This window comes from Dendropsophus ebraccatus, chromosome 3, assembly GCF_027789765.1.
Source record: "Dendropsophus ebraccatus isolate aDenEbr1 chromosome 3, aDenEbr1.pat, whole genome shotgun sequence".
NCBI lineage: Eukaryota > Metazoa > Chordata > Amphibia > Anura > Hylidae > Dendropsophus > Dendropsophus ebraccatus.
The window spans coordinates 184,387,527-184,406,347 of NC_091456.1; the positions used below are offsets into that span (position 1 = coordinate 184,387,527).

Sequence of the window (18,821 nt, forward strand, 5' to 3'; positions counted from 1 at the left end):
CTGTGTGTGTATATAGATGTTACACTGCAGAGCTGTGTGTGTATATAGATGTTACACTGCAGAGCTGTGTGTGTTTCTACAGACCATAAATTCACATAAAAATGAACTACATGACACTACGCTTCTCCATCCAGCTATACAGCGCGTCATCTAATCTCCACCCACATATGTGACTGATCACGTGGTCCTAACATCGCCTGCATTCCACCAAGCTCCACTATCCGTAACCCCGCCCACTACAGTAACCTATCGTAATGCATCTTGGGGCTTGTAGTCCCGCACCTCAGCAGCTGCTCTCACTCTACCAATCACTAGCCCGCAACAAAACTACAGCTCCCAGCACGCCCTGCGGTAGTCGCCTCCAGCCAATAGGGGAATAAGAGCGAAAGTTGTACTGAAAGTGGCGGCTGTAGCAGCGAGTGATGTCTCCTCACAGGGGCTGCAGGTACCTGCGGGGGCCACAGGGGGCGGGGCTGCTGACTTCATGGGGACAGGAGGACCACGTGACATGTGGGAGAAGTCAGCTGTATCATGGTCACCTCTCATAATGATAGGAGGCCAAGGGCTGCCCAGGCCACAGCTGGAGGGCAGAAGGTTCCCCATGTCTGTCCTATAGGTATATAACTCCTGTGTGTCTTCTCCCACCAGCTTCCCTTATAATCCTGAGGCTCCTCTGTGCCCCCTGGTGAGCGATGGAGGTGGACGGTGAGACGGCGGAGGAGGAGGACTGCAGGACGTGGTGGACGCAGGAGAACAACCACATCATCAGGAGGTGGAAGGTACCGGCAGTGTGCTCCATATATATAGGGTGCTGCAGAGCATCGCGTCTTACCTGCCAGCAGTGTGCTCCATATATATAGGGTGCTGCAGAGCATTGCGTCTTACCTCCCGGCAGTGTGCTCCATATATATAGGGTGCTGCAGAGCATCGCGTCTTACCTCCCGGCAGTGTGCTCCATATATATAGGGTGCTGCAGAGCATCGCGTCTTACCTCCCGGCAGTGTGCTCCATATATATAGGGTGCTGCAGAGCATCGCGTCTTACCTCCCGGCAGTGTGCTCCATACAGATTATACAGGGTGCTGCAGAGCATCGCGTCTTACCTCCCGGCAGTGTGCTCCATATATATACAGGGTGCTGCAGAGCATCGCGTCTTACCTCCCGGCAGTGTGCTCCATATATATAGGGTGCTGCAGAGCATCGCGTCTTACCTGCCGGCAGTGTGCTCCATATATATATAATACAGGGTGCTGCAGAACATCGCATCTTACCTGCCGGCAGTGTGCTCCATATATATAATACAGGGTGCTGCAGAGCATCGCGTCTTACCTCCCGGCAGTGTGCTCCATATATATAATACAGGGTGCTGCAGAACATCGCATCTTACCTCCCGGCAGTGTGCTCCATATATATACAGGGTGCTGCAGAGCATCGCGTCTTACCTGCCAGCAGTGTGCTCCATACAGATTATACAGGGTGCTGCAGAGCATCGCGTCTTACCTCCCGGCAGTGTGCTCCATATATATACAGGGTGCTGCAGAGCATCGTGTCTTACCTGCCGGCAGTGTGCTCCATACAGATTATACAGGGTGCTGCAGAGCATCGCGTCTTACCTCCCGGCAGTGTGCTCCATATATATACAGGGTGCTGCAGAGCATCGCGTCTTACCTGCCGGCAGTGTGCTCCATATATATATATAACAGGGTGCTGCAGAGCATCGCGTCTTACCTGCCGGCATTGTGCTCCATATATATAGGGTGCTGCAGAGCATCGCATATTACCTCCCGGCAGTGTGCTCCATATATATATAGGGTGCTGCAGAGCATCGCGTCTTACCTCCCGGCAGTGTGCTCCATATATATATATATAATACAGGGTGCTGCAGAGCATTGCGTCTTACCTGCTGGCAGTGTGCTCCATACAGATAATACAGGGTGCTGCAGAGCATTGCGTCTTACCTGCCGGCAGTGTGCTCCATATATATAATACAGGGTGCTGCAGAACATCGCATCTTACCTGCCGGCAGTGTGCTCCATATATATAAAACAGGGTGTTGCAGAGCATCGCATCTTACCTGCCGGCAGTGTGCTCCGTATATATAGGGTGCTGCAGAGCATCGTGTCTTACCTGCCGGCAGTGTGCTCCATATATATAGGGTGCTGCAGAGCATTACGTCTTACCTGCCAGCAGTGTGCTCCATATATATAATACAGGGTGCTGCAGAGCATCGCGTCTTACCTCCTGGCAGTGTGCTCCATACAGATAATACAGGGTGCTGCAGAGCATCGCGTCTTACCTCCCGGCAGCGTGCTCCATACAGATAATACAGGGTGCTGCAGAGCGTCGCGTCTTACCTGCCGGCAGTGTGCTCCATACAGATAATACAGGGTGCTGCAGAGCATTGCGTCTGACCTGCCGGCACTGTGCTCCATATGGATAATAGGGTGCTGCAGAGCATCGCGTCTGACCTGCCGGAACTGTGCTCCATATGGATAATAGGGTGCTGCAGAGCATTGCGTCCTACCTCCCGGAAGTGTGCTCCATACAGATAATACTGGGTCCTGCAGAGTGTTGCGTCTTACCTGCTGGTAGTGTGCTCCGTATGGATAATACAGAGTGCTGCAGGGCGTTGCGTCTAATATAATGGGGTAGGGGAGGCGGTATATGAAGATTTCCTGCTCTAACCTTCTATATTTATTGTCAGGATTCAGGATCCTCCTCGGACGCTCACATCAGGAAGCAGAGGAGGCAGCAGTGTCACTCCCAGCTGCTCCAGCTCCTCCAGAAAATACAAGGTAGCCGCTGTATACCTGCATCACTGTATATGTTATCTGTGCTGTTACATAGGACTGCAGGGGACAGCCACTACATTATCTGTACTCGGAGATATCACTGTGTTATCTGTGGTGTTACATAGGACTGCAGGGGACAGCCACTACATTATCTGTACTCAGAGATATCACTGTTATCTGTGGTGTTACATAGGACTGCAGGTGACATATTACATTATCTGTACTCAAGAGATATCACTGTGTTATCTGTGGTGTTACATAGGACTTCAGGTGACATCTACATTATCTGTACTCAGAGATATCACTGTGTTATCTGTGGTGTTACATAGGACTGCAGGTGACATCTACTACATTATCTGTACTAAGAGATATCACTGTGTTATCTGTGGTGTTACATAGGACTGCAGGTGACTACTACATTATCTGTACTCAGAGATATCACTGTGTTATCTGTGGTGTTACATAGGACTGCAGGTGACATCTACTACATTATCTGTACTAAGAGATATCACTGTGTTATCTGTGGTGTTACATAGGACTGCAGGTGACATCTACTACATTATCTGTACTAAGAGATATCACTGTGTTATCTGTGGTGTTACATAGGACTGCAGGTGACTACTACATTATCTGTACTCAGAGATATCACTGTGTTATCTGTGGTGTTACATAGGACTGCAGGTGACATCTACTACATTATCTGTACTAAGAGATATCACTGTGTTATCTGTGGTGTTACATAGGACTGCAGGTGACTACTACATTCTCTGTACTAAGAGATATCACTGTGTTATCTGTGGTGTTACATAGGACTGCAGGTGACTACTACATTATCTGTACTCAGAGATATCACTGTGTTATCTGTGGTGTTACATAGGACTGCAGGTGACACCTACTACATTATCTGTACTAAGAGATATCACTGTGTTATCTGTGGTGTTACATAGGACTGCAGGTGACTACAACACTCTCTGTACTCAGAGATATCACTGTGTTATCTGGTGTTACATAGGACTGCAGGTGACAGCTACTACATTATCTGTAGATTGGTCAGTGTCATTTCCTCTCTCTCTCTCCATGTATATTTCCTCTCTCTCTCTCTCCATGTATATTTCCTCTCTCTCTCTCTCCATGTATATTTCCTCTCTCTCTCCATGTATATTTCCTCTCTCTCTCTCCATGTATATTTCCCCCCTCTCTCTCTCCATGTATATTTCCTCTCTGTCTCTCCATGTATATTTCCCCTCTCTCTCTCCATGTATATTTCCTCTCTGTCTCTCTCCATGTATATTTCCCCTCTCTCTCTCCATGTATATTTCCTCTCTCTCTCTCCATGTATATTTCCTCTCTCTCTCTCCATGTATATTTCCTCTCTCTCTCTCCATGTATATTTCCCCCCTCTCTCTCTCCATGTATATTTCCTCTCTGTCTCTCCATGTATATTTCCCCCCTCTCTCTCTCCATGTATATTTCCTCTCTGTCTCTCTCCATGTATATTTCCCCTCTCTCTCTCCATGTATATTTCCTCTCTCTCTCTCCATGTATATTTCCTCTCTCTCTCTCCATGTATATTTCCCCCCTCTCTCTCTCCATGTATATTTCCTCTCTGTCTCTCCATGTATATTTCCCCTCTCTCTCTCCATGTATATTTCCTCTCTCTCTCTCTCCATGTATATTTCCTCTCTCTCTCTCCATGTATATTTCCCCCCTCTCTCTCTCCATGTATATTTCCTCTCTGTCTCTCCATGTATATTTCCCCCCTCTCTCTCTCCATGTATATTTCCTCTCTGTCTCTCTCCATGTATATTTCCCGTCTCTCTCTCCATGTATATTTCCTCTCTCTCTCCATGTATATTTCCTCTCTCTCTCTCCATGTATATTTCCCCCCTCTCTCTCTCTCTCCATGTATATTTCCTCTCTCTCTCTCCATGTATATTTCCTCTCTCTCTCTCCATGTATATTTCCTCTCTCTCTCTCCATGTATATTTCCTCTCTCTCTCTCCATGTATATTTCCCGTCTCTCTCTCCATGTATATTTCCTCTCTCTCCATGTATATTTCCCCCCTCTCTCTCTCCATGTATATTTCCCCCCTCTCTCTCTCCATGTATATTTCCCCCCTCTCTCTCTCCATGTATATTTCCTCTCTCTCTCTCCATGTATATTTCCCGTCTCTCTCTCCATGTATATTTCCTCTCTCTCTCCATGTATATTTCCTCTCTCTCTCTCCATGTATATTTCCCCCCTCTCTCTCTCTCTCCATGTATATTTCCTCTCTCTCTCTCCATGTATATTTCCTCTCTCTCTCTCCATGTATATTTCCCCCCTCTCTCTCTCCATGTATATTTCCCGTCTCTCTCTCTCCATGTATATTTCCCGTCTCTCTCTCTCCATGTATATTTCCTCTCTCTCCATGTATATTTCCTCTCTCTCTCTCCATGTATATTTCCTCTCTCTCTCTCCATGTATATTTCCCCCCTCTCTCTCTCCATGTATATTTCCCCCCTCTCTCTCTCCATGTATATTTCCCGTCTCTCTCTCTCCATGTATATTTCCTCTCTCTCCATGTATATTTCCCCCCTCTCTCTCTCCATGTATATTTCCCCCCTCTCTCTCTCCATGTATATTTCCCGTCTCTCTCTCTCCATGTATATTTCCCGTCTCTCTCTCTCCATGTATATTTCCTCTCTCTCTCCATGTATATTTCCTCTCTCTCTCTCCATGTATATTTCCTCTCTCTCCATGTATATTCCCCGTCTCTCTCTCCATGTATATTTCCTCTCTCTCTCCATCCATGTATATTTCCCCTCTCTCTCTCCATGTATATTTCCTCTCTCTCTCTCCATGTATATTTCCCGTCTCTCTCTCCATGTATATTTCCCGTCTCTCTCTCCATGTATATTTCCCGTCTCTCTCTCCATGTATATTTCCTCTCTCTCTCTCCATGTATATTTCCTCTCTCTCTCCATGTATATTTCCTCTCTCTCTCCATGTATATTTCCTCTCTCTCTCTCCATGTATATCCCGTCTCTCTCCATGTATATTTCCCCTCTCTCTCTCCATGTATATTTCCTCTCTCTCTCTCCATGTATATTTCCTCTCTCTCTCTCCATGTATATTTCCTCTCTCTCTCTCCATGTATATTTCCCATCTCTCTCTCCATGTATATTTCCTCTCTCTCTCTCCATGTATATTTCCTCTCTCTCTCTCCATGTACATTTCCTCTCTCTCTCTCCATGTATATTTCCTCTCTCTCTCTCCATGTATATTTCCTCTCTCTCTCCATGTATATTTCCTCTCTCTCTCTCCATGTATATTTCCCATCTCTCTCTCCATGTATATTTCCTCTCTCTCTCTCCATGTATATTTCCCATCTCTCTCTCCATGTATATTTCCTCTCTCTCTCTCCATGTATATTTCCTCTCTCTCTCTCTCCATGTATATTTCCTCTCTCTCTCTCTCCATGTATATTTCCTCTCTCTCTCTCTCCATGTATATTTCCTCTCTCTCTCTCTCCATGTATATTTCCTCTCTCTCTCTCTCCATGTATATTTCCTCTCTCTCTCTCCATGTATATTTCCCGTCTCTCTCTCCATGTATATTTCCCGTCTCTCTCTCCATGTATATTTCCTCTCTCTCTCTGCATGTATATTTCCTCTCTCTCTCCATGTATATTTCCTCTCTCTCTCCATGTATATTTTCTCTCTCTCTCTCTCTCTCTCTCTCTCTCTCTCTCTCTCTCTCTCTCTCTCTCTCTCTCTCTCTCTCTCTCTCTCTCTCTCTCTCTCTCTCTCTCTCTCTCTCTCTCTCTCTCTCTCTCTCTCTCTCTCTCTCCATGTATATTTCCTATCTCTCTCTCTCTCCATGTATATTTCCTCTCTCTCTCTCCATGTATATTTCCTCTCTCTCTCTCCATGTATATTTCCTCTCTCTCTCTCTGTGTACATTTGCAGGGTTACCCCCGGCTACCCCCATCCTCCCCCTGGAGCTGACCGTCCTGTATAACATGGTGATCATACACAGTGATGTAGCTGCGGGGGGATTCCTGGCGGACCACTCGGTGCAGGTGGAGGACTCCCTGAGGAGAGGTGAGAGATGCCCCGTGGTATATCTGCTATAGAGGCACTGCTTCATTATAGTTATATTGTCCAATAACGGCTCTATAGGTTAGAATGTATCACTGGGGGGGTCCGACCTCTGTGCCCCCCGGGATCTCTCTACCGGAGATCCGGCTCCATTGTTGTGAATGGAGCCGCAGGTTGATGCGTGACCTGGAGCTCTGTTCTTTCTTTTTGTAGTCACAGGAAAGCGCTGAGTGCTGCGCTTCTCTCTCTGGCGGCTCCATAGAAAAGGAAAGGAGGTCACTGATGGAGAGATCCCTAGGAGGCATGGAGGTCGGACCCCACACAGTCTCATACTATCCTGTGGGTAGGGGACAAGTATTTTCAAATCTATAAGCCCCTTTAAACTCCAGAGCTGCACTCACTATTCTGCTCATGGGGTCACTGTGTACATACATTACATTACTGATCCTGAGTTACATCCTGTGTTATACTCCAGAGCTGCACTCACTATTCTGCTGGTGGGGTCACTGTGTACATACATTACATTACTGATCCTGAGTTATACTCCGGAGCTGCACTCCCTTCTGTGTTATAGTAACAGGTACTGATAGGTGGTCTCTCCTGCAGTGTTGGAAGCGTTAGCACCGGGGGACACAGCCGGCACCGGCCTCTGGGAGAGGGTCCTTGCTGCGGAGCGTTCCGGGGAGGTGACCTGCGCCGTGGACAGGCTGCTGGGGCTGCAATGTGCCCTGTGGCTGTCAGATGGTCGGCTGCCGGACACTGTGGATTTATTCTCCATTGTCGGCCGTGTAAGTCACCTGTGGGTCCTCCAGCTGTACAGTTCTTGTTGGGGTCCTATAGCGGTATATAGTCTGCAGGGTGGCTGGGTCAGATATCTCTGGTTATATACAGTAGGCCCTGCAGTGGTCTTACATATGTATAGCTGTATTTACATGTTCTCTCTCCCATCTCCAGACTCCAGACCTCACTGCTTGTCCTCACAAGGGTGACAACCTGTTACAGCTGATCCAGGCCTGGAAAGTGTCAGCGGAGGAGCCAGAGACCATCCTCACCGTCCAGACCACCGGCCGTGTAAAAGACGTCCTCTACAACGCTGCTGCCCTTCTTCAGGGTAATACCTGCCCAACCTTGTCCTCTCGGCACCTGGTTATATATAATATATATTCTCCTGTTTCCCCTCAAAATAAGAGGTAGAGGTTTTGCTGAATTGCTTGATATAATGCCTCCCCCGAAAGTAAGACCTAGCAAATTTGTTGTCTGAAAGCATGCCCGCCACACAGAACACCAGGACATGCAGCTGGGATTCTTTTTAGCCCGCCGCCGTTGTCCCCTATCCTCAACATCCGTTGCAGAGCAGCTGCATGCAAGACATGAAGACCGTCACCTGCCGCCAACCCCAATGTTCCCTTTTGTGGCCGTCACTTTTAAATTTGCAGGCAAGGCATCAAGAGGCCCTGTCACTCGCCGCCATCTCCGTTTTCCCCTACCGCCAGATGTAGAGCTGCACACAGTTGGTCATTATCTTATCACCTGCCACCATACTGTACACTGTCCCTGCTGTGCTGTACAAGTCTGCTGTGGTGAGCTCCCCCTGGCAGCCAGAAGCCACCATACCATACACTGTCCCTGCTGTGCTGTACAAGTGTGCTGTGGTGAGCTCCCCCTGGCGGCCAGAAGCCACCATACCATACACTGTCCCTGCTGTGCTGTACAAGTCTGCTGTGGTGAGCTCCCCCTGGTGGCCAGAAGACACCATACCGTACACGTAGACCTAGTGCATCTTTGGGAGCAAAAATTAGTATAAGACTCTTATTTTTGGGGAAAATAGACCTGATCTGTATAGGATTTCCCATCTTCCTGGACTCTTTAACCAGACTTGTTTGTATATTGTAGGTGATAAATATTCGGATGTGTCCTTCCTGTTTCAGGTGTTGCTGCGATGAAGATGTCGGATTTTCCCCGGGCGGTGGTCTTCCTCCAGGAGGCGGCGGGCGGTCTGTGTTCTAGCAGGGTGTTGGCGGAGATCTACACCTGTCTGGGCTGCTGTTTCTACAGGATGGTAAGGCGGGGATGGGCGATGTCTATATAATAGCTTCTTATATACTGTGTTCATGTAGGTAAACACTATTACCAGGGATGGGGAACCTATGGCTCTCTTAAGGAGTAGTAGGAGTAGTCAACTGGTGCAAGAAAGTGGCAGAAATTTGTAATTTACTTCTATAAAAAAAAAAATAAAAAAAAAAAATCTCTGGTGTTCCAGTACTTATCAGCTGCTGCATGTCCTGCAGTAAGTGGTGGATTCTTTCCTTGAGATTTTTTATTAGACGTAATTTGCAATCTCTGGCACTTTCTGTCACCATTTGACTACGTCACAGATGTCAAACCCTTCAGCTGTTGCAAAACTACAATTCCCATCATGCCTGGACAGCCTTCGGCTGTCCAGGCATGATGGGAATTGTAGTTTTGCATCAGCTGGAGGTTCCCCATTCCTTGCTATAGACTGTCTGTTTGGTAGGGGCTACCCCCGTGGTGGGAGGATATACAGGGACAGACGTACTGATCCCCAGCACTGTCTTGTATGTTTCCCCAGGCAAAGCCACAAGTCTCCCTGCAGTACTGGAAGTCGGCTCTGAGGACGGATTTTGGATGCCTGTCCGCCCTGTACCACACCGCCGTCCTATACCGCGACATGGGAGACGCAGAGTCTGAGCTGGAGGCTCTCGCTTTACTTCATACAGTAAATGTCTCCTAATAGTGATGCATTGGGCATCGCCGTAGCTTGGCTTTCCTTCACTCATTGCCTCAGCCCTGTATGTAAATACCCTCCAAGGCATGACCTCCTATAGGGGAATATACCCTGGTCACCCCCCAACCATACCTCTGCATCAGCTGAATGTAGTTTATTAAGAATGAGGGTGCCACCTACTGGGGACATTTTTCTTATGTAAAGTTTCACATAAAACATGTAAATATGATTGAGGTTTGATGCGTTTATTTCACTTAAAGGGGTTTTTCAACTTTTTTTTTTGTCCTTCATATTAACTGGTGCCAGAGAGTTGTGATTTATGTCTTTTAAAAAAATCTTTAGTCTTCCAGTACTTATCAGCTGCTGTATGTCCTGCCGTGAGTTTCCATTCTGACACGGTGCTCTCTGCTGTCACCTCTGTCCATGTTAGGAACTGTCCAGGGCAGTAGAAAATCCCCATAGAAAACCTCTCCTGCTCTGGACAGTTCCTGACATGGACAGAGGGGGCAGCAGAGAGCACTGTGTCAGACTGGATGGAATACAACATTTCCTGGAGGACATACAGCAGCTTATAAGTATTGGAAGCCTGGAGATTTTTTTTTCATTGACGTAAATTACAAATCTTAGGCACCACTTGATTTGAAACAAAAAAAATTTTTTTGGTGAACTGCCCCTTTAAAGGAATCTATCATCTGTGTCATGCTGCCTGAGCTGTGTGCAGCATGAAGCAAGGACAGGCTCCTTTATTAAGGCCCTATTCCACCGAACTTTTTCGAACGATTATTGTTCATAAAATCGTTCAAACGACCGCTTGTTAACGATATTCGTTCTGTGGAATAGCTGTAAACGAGCGAACGACAACAGCGAAATCGTCGTTGAGTCGTTCACTATTTTTTTTCAACATGTCGAAGAAAAATCGTTGGTCTTTCAACAATAATTCGCTAATCTTTTCGTTGAATAAAAAAATCTTTCAGTCGTTCTTGAAATGTCTACCTACATTTCCCCACGTTTTAAACGACCATGTAACGACTGCAAAAAAATCGTTACAGATATCGTTCACGTTCCCACACGTATTATGTGTTATCGTTCGCTTAAAAAAATAGTTAAGTGCTCGTTAACGAGCGGTCGTTGGAGCGAGTCTATGAACGATAATCGTTCCGTGAAATAGGGCTATTACAGTGCTGTACGTGTGCGCATCCATAGACCGGACTGAGGATTCAGCTTGACTTATTGGTTTTCAGGCCTTAGAAATTCCCAATGCAGATGATTCCTCCGGAGAGATGTCCTTCCCATTGAGGACTGAGCTGATCGTCCGCTCTTCAGTCCTGAGCAGCTTCATCCACACTCCGAGCTCCTGCGAGGTGAAGTATCTCATGGCGAGACACTGCCTGCACAACAGGAGGTAAGCTGCTGGTGCCAAACTGGTGCCAGCAAGTACCAGATATTTGCAATTTACTTCTTTTAAAAAAATCTCAAGTCTTCCAGTACTTATCAGCTGCTGTATGTCCTGCAGGAAGTGGTGTATTCTTTCCAGTCTGACACAGTGCTCTCTGCTGCCACCTCTGTCCATGTCAGGAACTGTCCAGAGCAGCAGCAAATGCCCATAGAAAACCTCCTGCTTCCAGACTGGAGAGAATACACCACTTCTCTCAGGACATTCAGCAGCTGATGCGTACTGGAAGACAGAAAAATTTTTAATAGAAGTAATTTACAAATCTCTGGCACGTTCTGACACCAGTTGATTGGAAAGAGAATCTTTTGGAGGTGAACAACCCCTTTAAAGTGTCACACGGACACGTCAGAAGTCCTGGCCAGGCTGGGTATTCAGACCCCACCGGCTGCTAGGAGAAGCTTGTGGCTGTGTTCTTTCCTCCCCAAGCTCTGTACTTGTCTAATGTCCGGTGGCTCCATAGTGATTGGATAGAGCCGGGGCCAACATGGAGGTCGCCGGGGCACACTGAGGTCGTATCCACCGTAATCTCTTACTTGCCCCCTATCTAAGTTTTTTCGGAGAACTCCTTTAAGTTTCCATGCACTTGAACACTCAGCTGAGGAGGTGCAGGTGGTAATCGTCTACCAGACTCCCCTTATCTCCACAGGAACAAAAGGGTCGGGCAGTAGAAAGTGAAGTGATCCTTCCCTATATCATCTGTTGGAGGAGAGGCCTCCCATATACATTGGACTGTCAGCCTATCCTGCTGTCATTGTTAGGTTTGGCTGTCTCCTATGTCTATGGACACATCGGCAGCGTGACCGCAGCATTCGGTGACTTCCCAAGACTGTGACTGGTTCAGTGTTTTGTCTCCTTACAGCTCGGACCAAGCAGCCGGACATTACTTAGATCTGATGAGCGCTCTGCAGGACGGGGCTCAGCCACAGGTGAGGGGGATAGACTAATCTGCTGTCAGTGTTCTCAGAATCACATAGATCCAGCAAATGGCTTAAAGGGGTATTCCACTCAAACATAACCTTTGATATGTTGCTGCCCATGGTGAGACTAACAATTCCTTCTATGCTTGTTATTATCTATTCAGAGTCCTTTCCCCAGTTCTGAGCTGCTGTTTTCTGCTGAAGACACAAAAATCTGTGTGTGAATTTTTCTCTGTCTCTCCCCCCCCCCTCCATTCTGAGACCACTGATGTAAACAATTCCCTGGCAGGCTCTATCTGCAACTTTGTAGCTTCTTTGTAATGCTGGGAGGGATAATCACAGTGAGTTAATCAGCAGCCTGACCTCAGAATAACCCTACTAGCGTTACAAATCAAAAGTTGTGTTTGAGCGGAGTACCCCTTTAATATAATACTTGGGATACCACATAAGAACATGCTTTGCTGATCTTCCCAGGGTTTAGGCCCCACTCCTGCTCCTCTGCCCAGGATCCCGGTGATCTATCTTGAAGCGGCAGCCGCTCTTGTGGAGGACAGGCGGTTCCAGGACGCCATTGCTGTGTGCTCGGAGGTGCTGGACAGTGTCAGTCACTTCACCGCTGGCGTCATCTATATAGACTCTCTCAGGGGCCATGAGAAGCAAGAATCTATGAGAGAGCAGCTGAACTGTATCCTATGGGCCTCCTCTGCTCATCTGCTCCAGGGAGAAGCCCAGGGCATGCTGGGAGATCACAGAGCTGCCATTACTGACTTCACTAGGTACTTTCCAGTTGTGGTTTATTCAGCCACATGATCAGAGACACCATAAAGGTTTAAAGGGATTGTTTGCCAAACATTTTTTTTTTACTTTCAAATCAACTGATGCCAGAAAGTGCCAGAGATTGGTAATTTTACTACTTTTAAAAAATGTCAAGTCTTCCACTACTTATCAGCTGCTGTATGTCCTGCAGGAAGTGGTGTATTCTCTCCAGTATGATACAGTGCTCTCTGCTGCCACCTCAGTCCATGTCAGGAACTGTCCAGAGCAGGAGAGGTTTTCTATGGGGATTTGCTCCTGCTCTGGACAGAGGTGGCAGCAGAGAGCACTGTGTCAGACTGGAGAGAATACACCACTTCCTGTAGAACATACAGCAGCTGATAAGTACTGGAAGAGTGTAGATTATTTCAATAGAAGTAAATTACAAATCTTTGGCACCAGTTGATTTGTAAGAATTTTTTTTTGCCCCCTTTAAACCCCTTTAAAGCCCAAAAATGTCATCTGCTATCGGTAGAATATCGGATAACTAGCTGATCATTGATCAGTGATCGGTGACCTTCCCAGAATTTGGATAGGAGATAACTTGTGACTGAGTGACAAGATTTAGATTAGATAAAGCACAGCTACTTTCTTGCAAAAACAGCGCCACCCCTGTCCTCAGGTTGTGTGTGATATTACAGCTCCGCTCCATTCACTTCAATGGAACTGAGCTACAATACCACACATCCACAGCCTCTCCTGTCCTCAGGTTGGAGGAAAGCAGCTATGTTTTTCTAAGCCCCTTTAAGTATCGCTTATGTAATATACAGTATTTATCAATATCTGTAAATCTTCTCTACCTATTTTTTCTTTATAGGTGTATTAACCTATTGGCCAAAGTCCAGTGTGGTAATTCAGGTGAGTGTCTGTGTTCTATCTGTGGATCCATTGTCCTCCCTGTAGTGACAGGTTGGGCTAGAACACTGTACAGAACGGCTTCTTACATGATCTGTATACTAACATTATCAATTTACCCAGGAGCAGTGATAATATGTACATGCACTCTCATGTGTTCAGTATTTGGCCATGGCACATATACTATATAACTTAATAGGGTAGTTCAGCAAAAAAAATTCTTCCAGAGATTCATAATTTACTTCTATTAAAATATCTCCCGTTCTCCAGTACTTATCAGCTGCTGTATGTCCTGCAGGAAGTGGTGTATTCTTTCCAGTCTGGAGAGCAGAAGAGGTTTTTTTATGGTTATTTGCTGCTGCTCTGGACAGTTCCTGACATGGACAGAGGTGGCAGCAGAGAGCACTGTGTCAGACTGGAGAGAATACACCACTTCCTGCAGGACAGGAAGTGGTGTATTTGATGTGTCAGACGCTAAGGAGCCGCATTCAATATCTAGTAATTTACCGGATTATTCCGCCCGAGCTGAAGCCGCATTACCCTCTATCACTGTATAACGTTTTACCGATTTCTCGTGTAGTTCACGCTTTCCCCTCTTTCCAGGGTCTGGAGATGTCACCGAGTATAAAGTGTGTGGGATGCTAAAAGCCGCCGCCTTCCTGGGGAGGGGAGAGCACTTCCAGCAGATGGGGGAGGATGACAAGGCCCTGAGGAACGCACAGCTCAGCCTGCAGATCACACCGGGTAAGATGGTGGAACATGGTAGTAAGGGATACAAAGCTTTGAATCCTCTGCATAGACAGACTACAAGCCAGGAGATTATGGTGTTCTATCTCAGGGTAGCATAAATTAGTGACAGAGAAGCTGAACAGAATGATGTATCACTTACATTGTTCTGTGCAGCTGATCCAGAGATCTCCTCCTGAATAACATGGACAGTAAGTAGTCCTCTCCATTATGTGCATGAGCCCAGTTGTCCAGGATATTCATAAGAAGCAGCAAACTCCGCCCACCAGCTGCTTTGTATAGGCAGTCAACTGTCAGGGGGGAGGGGGTGTGGCAAGAATCCTATTCTCCTGCATATTAGGAGAACGGCTGAACAGAATGATGTAAGTAATACACCCATTTGTGACCACTACCTGCCTGTGGCTTCTCTATGATGTGGCAGTTTGTTTTTTAACAGAAAAATCGCAACTGTGATAAAGTTGTGTGATAGCAAATGAAAGAGAAGTCACACAACTTAGTTGTGATTTGTACATGTAGCTGTAGCCTTAAAGGGGTTGTTCACCCACTTTTTTTTTTCTTTTACATCAACTGGTGGCAGAAAGTGCCAGAGATTTGTAATTTACTTCTATTAAAAAAAAAAAAATCTCCAGTCTTCCAGTACTTATCAGCTGCTGTATGTCCTGCATGAAGTGGTGTATTCTCTCCAGTCTGTCACATTGCTCTCTGCTGCCACCTCTGTCCAGAGCTACTGCTGCTCTGAACAGTTCTTGACGTGGACAGATATGGCAGCAGAGAGCACTGTGTCAGACTGAAAAAGAATACACCACTTGCTACAGGACATACGGCAGCTGATAAGTACTGGAAGACACGAGATTTTTTTAATTGAAATTTTACAAATGTCTGACACTTTCTGGCACCAGTTGATTTGAAAGAAAGAAGAAATAGGTCAACTACCACTTTAAAGTTGTTGTTTTTTTGTGTGAGATCTCTTGTAGAAGCATTGCAGCCCCTTAGTCAGGTGATAGGGGTGTCAGAAGTTGGGCTCTATCAATAAAAAAAAAAAAAAAAGAATGTCCTGGAAAACACCTTTTAAATTATACAATTCTGGTGCCTACAGTCACCAGTAGGGGAAGCCTAGGCTCTTCCTGTATACTGGTTATACACTGAGCCCAATTATAAAGTAATGTGCTGTGAGCTCCCCCAAGTGGCAGCTGCAGGAAACAGAATTTTTTAATTACACTCAATCCAGGTCTGGACAGTGATACCATGTGTAATATGCTCTTTAAGTTAGTGGACACAGTAATAAGACACCACATTGCCCCTCTCAGCTATTCCAGGTGTGACCTCGTGTCTATTGGATGCTCTGTGGAGACTGGGACGCAAAAAAGAAGCTGCATGTCAATGGAGAAGATTCCAGAGCAACAAGGAAAGTGTACAACAGCAGTGGCAGGTTGTGAGAGGGTCAGTATCACCTGGTAATGTGTTGCTGGAGATAGTTCTAATTCTGCTGCCATGTTTAATTCTCAAGGCCTAATTACTTTTGCCAACAAACAGCCCCGATTATCTTAATGTGTGAACAAACACCCCTGACCATCCAGGGATAGATAGTTTGTCCAGTCTTTCATTTACATGAGCTTTTAATAGTTTTTTTTTTTTCTTTCAAATCATCTGGTGCCAGAAAGATGAACAGATTTGTAATCTACTTCTATTGAAAAATCTGAAGTTTTCCCATACTTACCAGCTGCTGTATGTCCTTCAGGAAGTGGTGTATTCTTTCTAGTCTGACACAGTGCTCTCTGCTGCCACCTCTGTCCATGTCAGGAACTATCCAGAGCAGGAGAGGTTTTCTGTGGGGATTTGCTACTGCTCTGGACAGTCCCTGACATGGACAGAGGTGGCAGCAGAGAGCACTGTGTCACACTGGAAAGAATACACCACTTCCTGCAGGACATACAGCAGCTGATACGAATGGAAAAACTTGAGTTTTTAAAAAAATATAAATAAATTATAAATTTTTGCCGGAATACCTCTTTAAAACATAAAGAAGTTTGTGAAAACCCAAATTTGTGTCAGTGTTAAAGCTTTTGGGCACGACTGTAATGACTGTAGGATGACAGAACCCTTGATCAGAGCTGGAGCAGTCCTCCGGTTGCGCTGTCACTTTTATTACCCGTTCTTCTTCTCCTTTTCCTTCAGTCATATTCCCCTCTTCCTGGCTGGAATCTTACAAAGAGAAGACTCCTTGGACGCCTCCCTGGTAAAGGAATTGGAGGATTATGTGCAGAAAGAAGAGAAGGGGGTGACGGCTCCTAGCGTCACATCATAGACTCTGAAGACCTGAATTGTATTTCCTTCTTAATTCCTGTTATCCTGTATAGCAGGTGCAGCACCTGGTGCCCCATATACGAGGACATTGATGGAGGATTATACATGGTGTAGGGGAGGGGGGAGATTGTACAGGATGGAGCTTGCACATAAGGCCATCACTATAATATGTACAGTATAAAAGAGCTATTAAAGTATGGCTTCCACAGAAGTATAAGAACCTCTAAATGGCTTATATAGAAGTGTCACTTAAAGGGAATGTGTCATCAGAAAAAGACTTACTGTATAAATTATGTTTTTATGTTAAACATATTTTTTAAGAATTTTTGGTGGCATTTTTTTCTTATTTTTCTATCTCTATTATAAAATAATCCTGATATCTCACTACTGGGGCGAAAACTAAGCTGAGACTTCCTGTTGTGTCTGTGGTGATAAGAGGAGGCTGCTGTAAAGTGATCTGTACAGCATTGCAGCGACATGTGACACCAATAGATAGAGGAGACAATAGCCGCTCCCTGTGAAATGACCTCTTTACAGGTAATGTCTCACATTCAACTCAAGGGGACAGAGTCTGTCTATTGTCGTCTATGTCCATGAGGCTTGCTGTAAAGACAATAAATTTATGCACGTTGCAAGGTAACGGGATGAGCACTCCGTGTTGCCAAGAACAAATATATAAAGACTCCCTTTCTACATATATCAGTGGTGACCACCTTTGTGTATTTGTGTGAGAAGTTTGCATCAGTTGGGGTCCCCCAACAAACTCTATAACAAACTGTACGGACTTGCTCATCTGCGCGCGCTCTGCCTCTTCATCTCTGCTCTCAGCACGGGGTGCCAGTTATTGGCTCTCTTCCAAACATATTGACAGTCTATCCTCCATAAAAGCCATGAAGCGCGTTTCTCCGCGTAATGACTAAAATGGACCACCCGAAGGATCTAAGGATTGTTTGGGTGGCTCCTCCAGCTGCTTCCTGTTTACTTTCTGAGCGTGTAATAACACAGCCAGTGAGCGGGGAAGCGAGCACAGAACTGATAGCTTCCCCCGGAACATTGGGCCGTGTAATACGGCCTCTACCCTGCCGTGGTGTTTCAGCTGGAAGACGTGACCTAACTGGTTTCCAACTGAAGATGACAGCCGGCCGATGTGAATGGGACCCAGGAGCGACACAACAGAGGCACGGGGACGGGTGAGTACACTACTGTACAAATGATGACCTCTGTATGTTTCGTTACCAGACAGTATGCTACAAAACAAGGAGGAAATTTTATTTTTCAAAGATTATTGTCTTCCACCCCTACAGACATCACCTGTATATTGGCCATATGTCTGGAAGGGTAAATTTAGCTGCTTCTATATTAACCCCTTACTTGCTCTTTCATTCCTGCAATTTTCAGATTATTAAGAAATCATCCCTCAAAACAACCTATGGCTATGTTCACACAACATATATTTTTGTAAAACGATTATTACGAAAATACAAGTTACCTTGCCGTCTATAGGATCCCGGCCGGAGCGTATACACATAGTATACGCTCCTTCAGGGAGCCCTAGCGGCGCTGCAAACAACTGACATGTCCGTTTTCTGCGGCCGATATTCAGTGAATAGCGGGCGTAGGAAACCCTGTCAGTGCACACTATGAAACGTGCGGCTCCGGCTGCTCGCTCCATAGCGTGCAGTGGAGAGCTCTGATGCAGGCGTTCCCGGATGCGCCCGCTTCAGAACTCTGCGGCACTAAAGATCATCCGGCCGGTACAGCAGAGACCGGCCGTTCCGTGACCCGGACGGGTCACAGAACGGCTGTTCTCTTATGGTGTGTGAACATTAGCAGGGCTCCAGATGGCGACCAAAATGGTCGCCAATGCGACTAATATCTTGCAAATGGCGCCCAGATTTATTAATCTGGGCGCCATTTGCGACTGGCCCCGGCGGCGGCTGTCTCTTTAAGGACTTCCGCACGTTGCACCGAAGCACGTGGTGCTCTGCGGCCGTCCGTCCAATGAATGACGGACGTGCTGGATGACGTGTGCGGGGACACGCTTCTCCAGTGACATCATCCAGCACGTCCGTCATTCATTGGACGGACGGCCGCAGAGGCGCCACACTCCTC

General features: G+C 46.4%; 1 protein-coding gene across 1 annotated transcript; it reads left to right on the forward strand.

The window, feature by feature from the left end:
• The first annotated feature begins 680 nt into the window (after positions 1–680).
• Positions 681–16,710, forward strand: FANCG (FA complementation group G). Its single transcript, XM_069963569.1, has 14 exons — positions 681–779; positions 2,704–2,794; positions 6,743–6,877; positions 7,481–7,662; positions 7,829–7,985; positions 8,803–8,933; positions 9,465–9,611; positions 10,862–11,022; positions 11,933–11,999; positions 12,465–12,766; positions 13,621–13,661; positions 14,262–14,402; positions 15,713–15,845; positions 16,581–16,710. The coding sequence occupies exons 1-14, from the start codon at positions 693–695 to the stop codon at positions 16,708–16,710; spliced, it is 1,905 nt and encodes a 634-aa protein (XP_069819670.1). The 5' UTR covers positions 681–692.
• The last annotated feature ends 2,111 nt before the right edge of the window (positions 16,711–18,821 follow it).

What these genes read in the sequence shown, in the direction of transcription:
- FANCG (XM_069963569.1), top strand. Translation starts at nt 693, where the DNA reads ATGGAGGTGGACGGTGAGACGGCGGAGGAGGAGGACTGCAGGACGTGG. An exon ending in ACATCATCAGGAGGTGGAAG is followed by an intron (nt 780 to 2,703) that starts GTACCGGCAGTG and finishes ATTTATTGTCAG; the next exon opens with GATTCAGGATCCTCCTCGGA. An exon ending in GGAGGACTCCCTGAGGAGAG is followed by an intron (nt 6,878 to 7,480) that starts GTGAGAGATGCC and finishes TCTCTCCTGCAG; the next exon opens with TGTTGGAAGCGTTAGCACCG.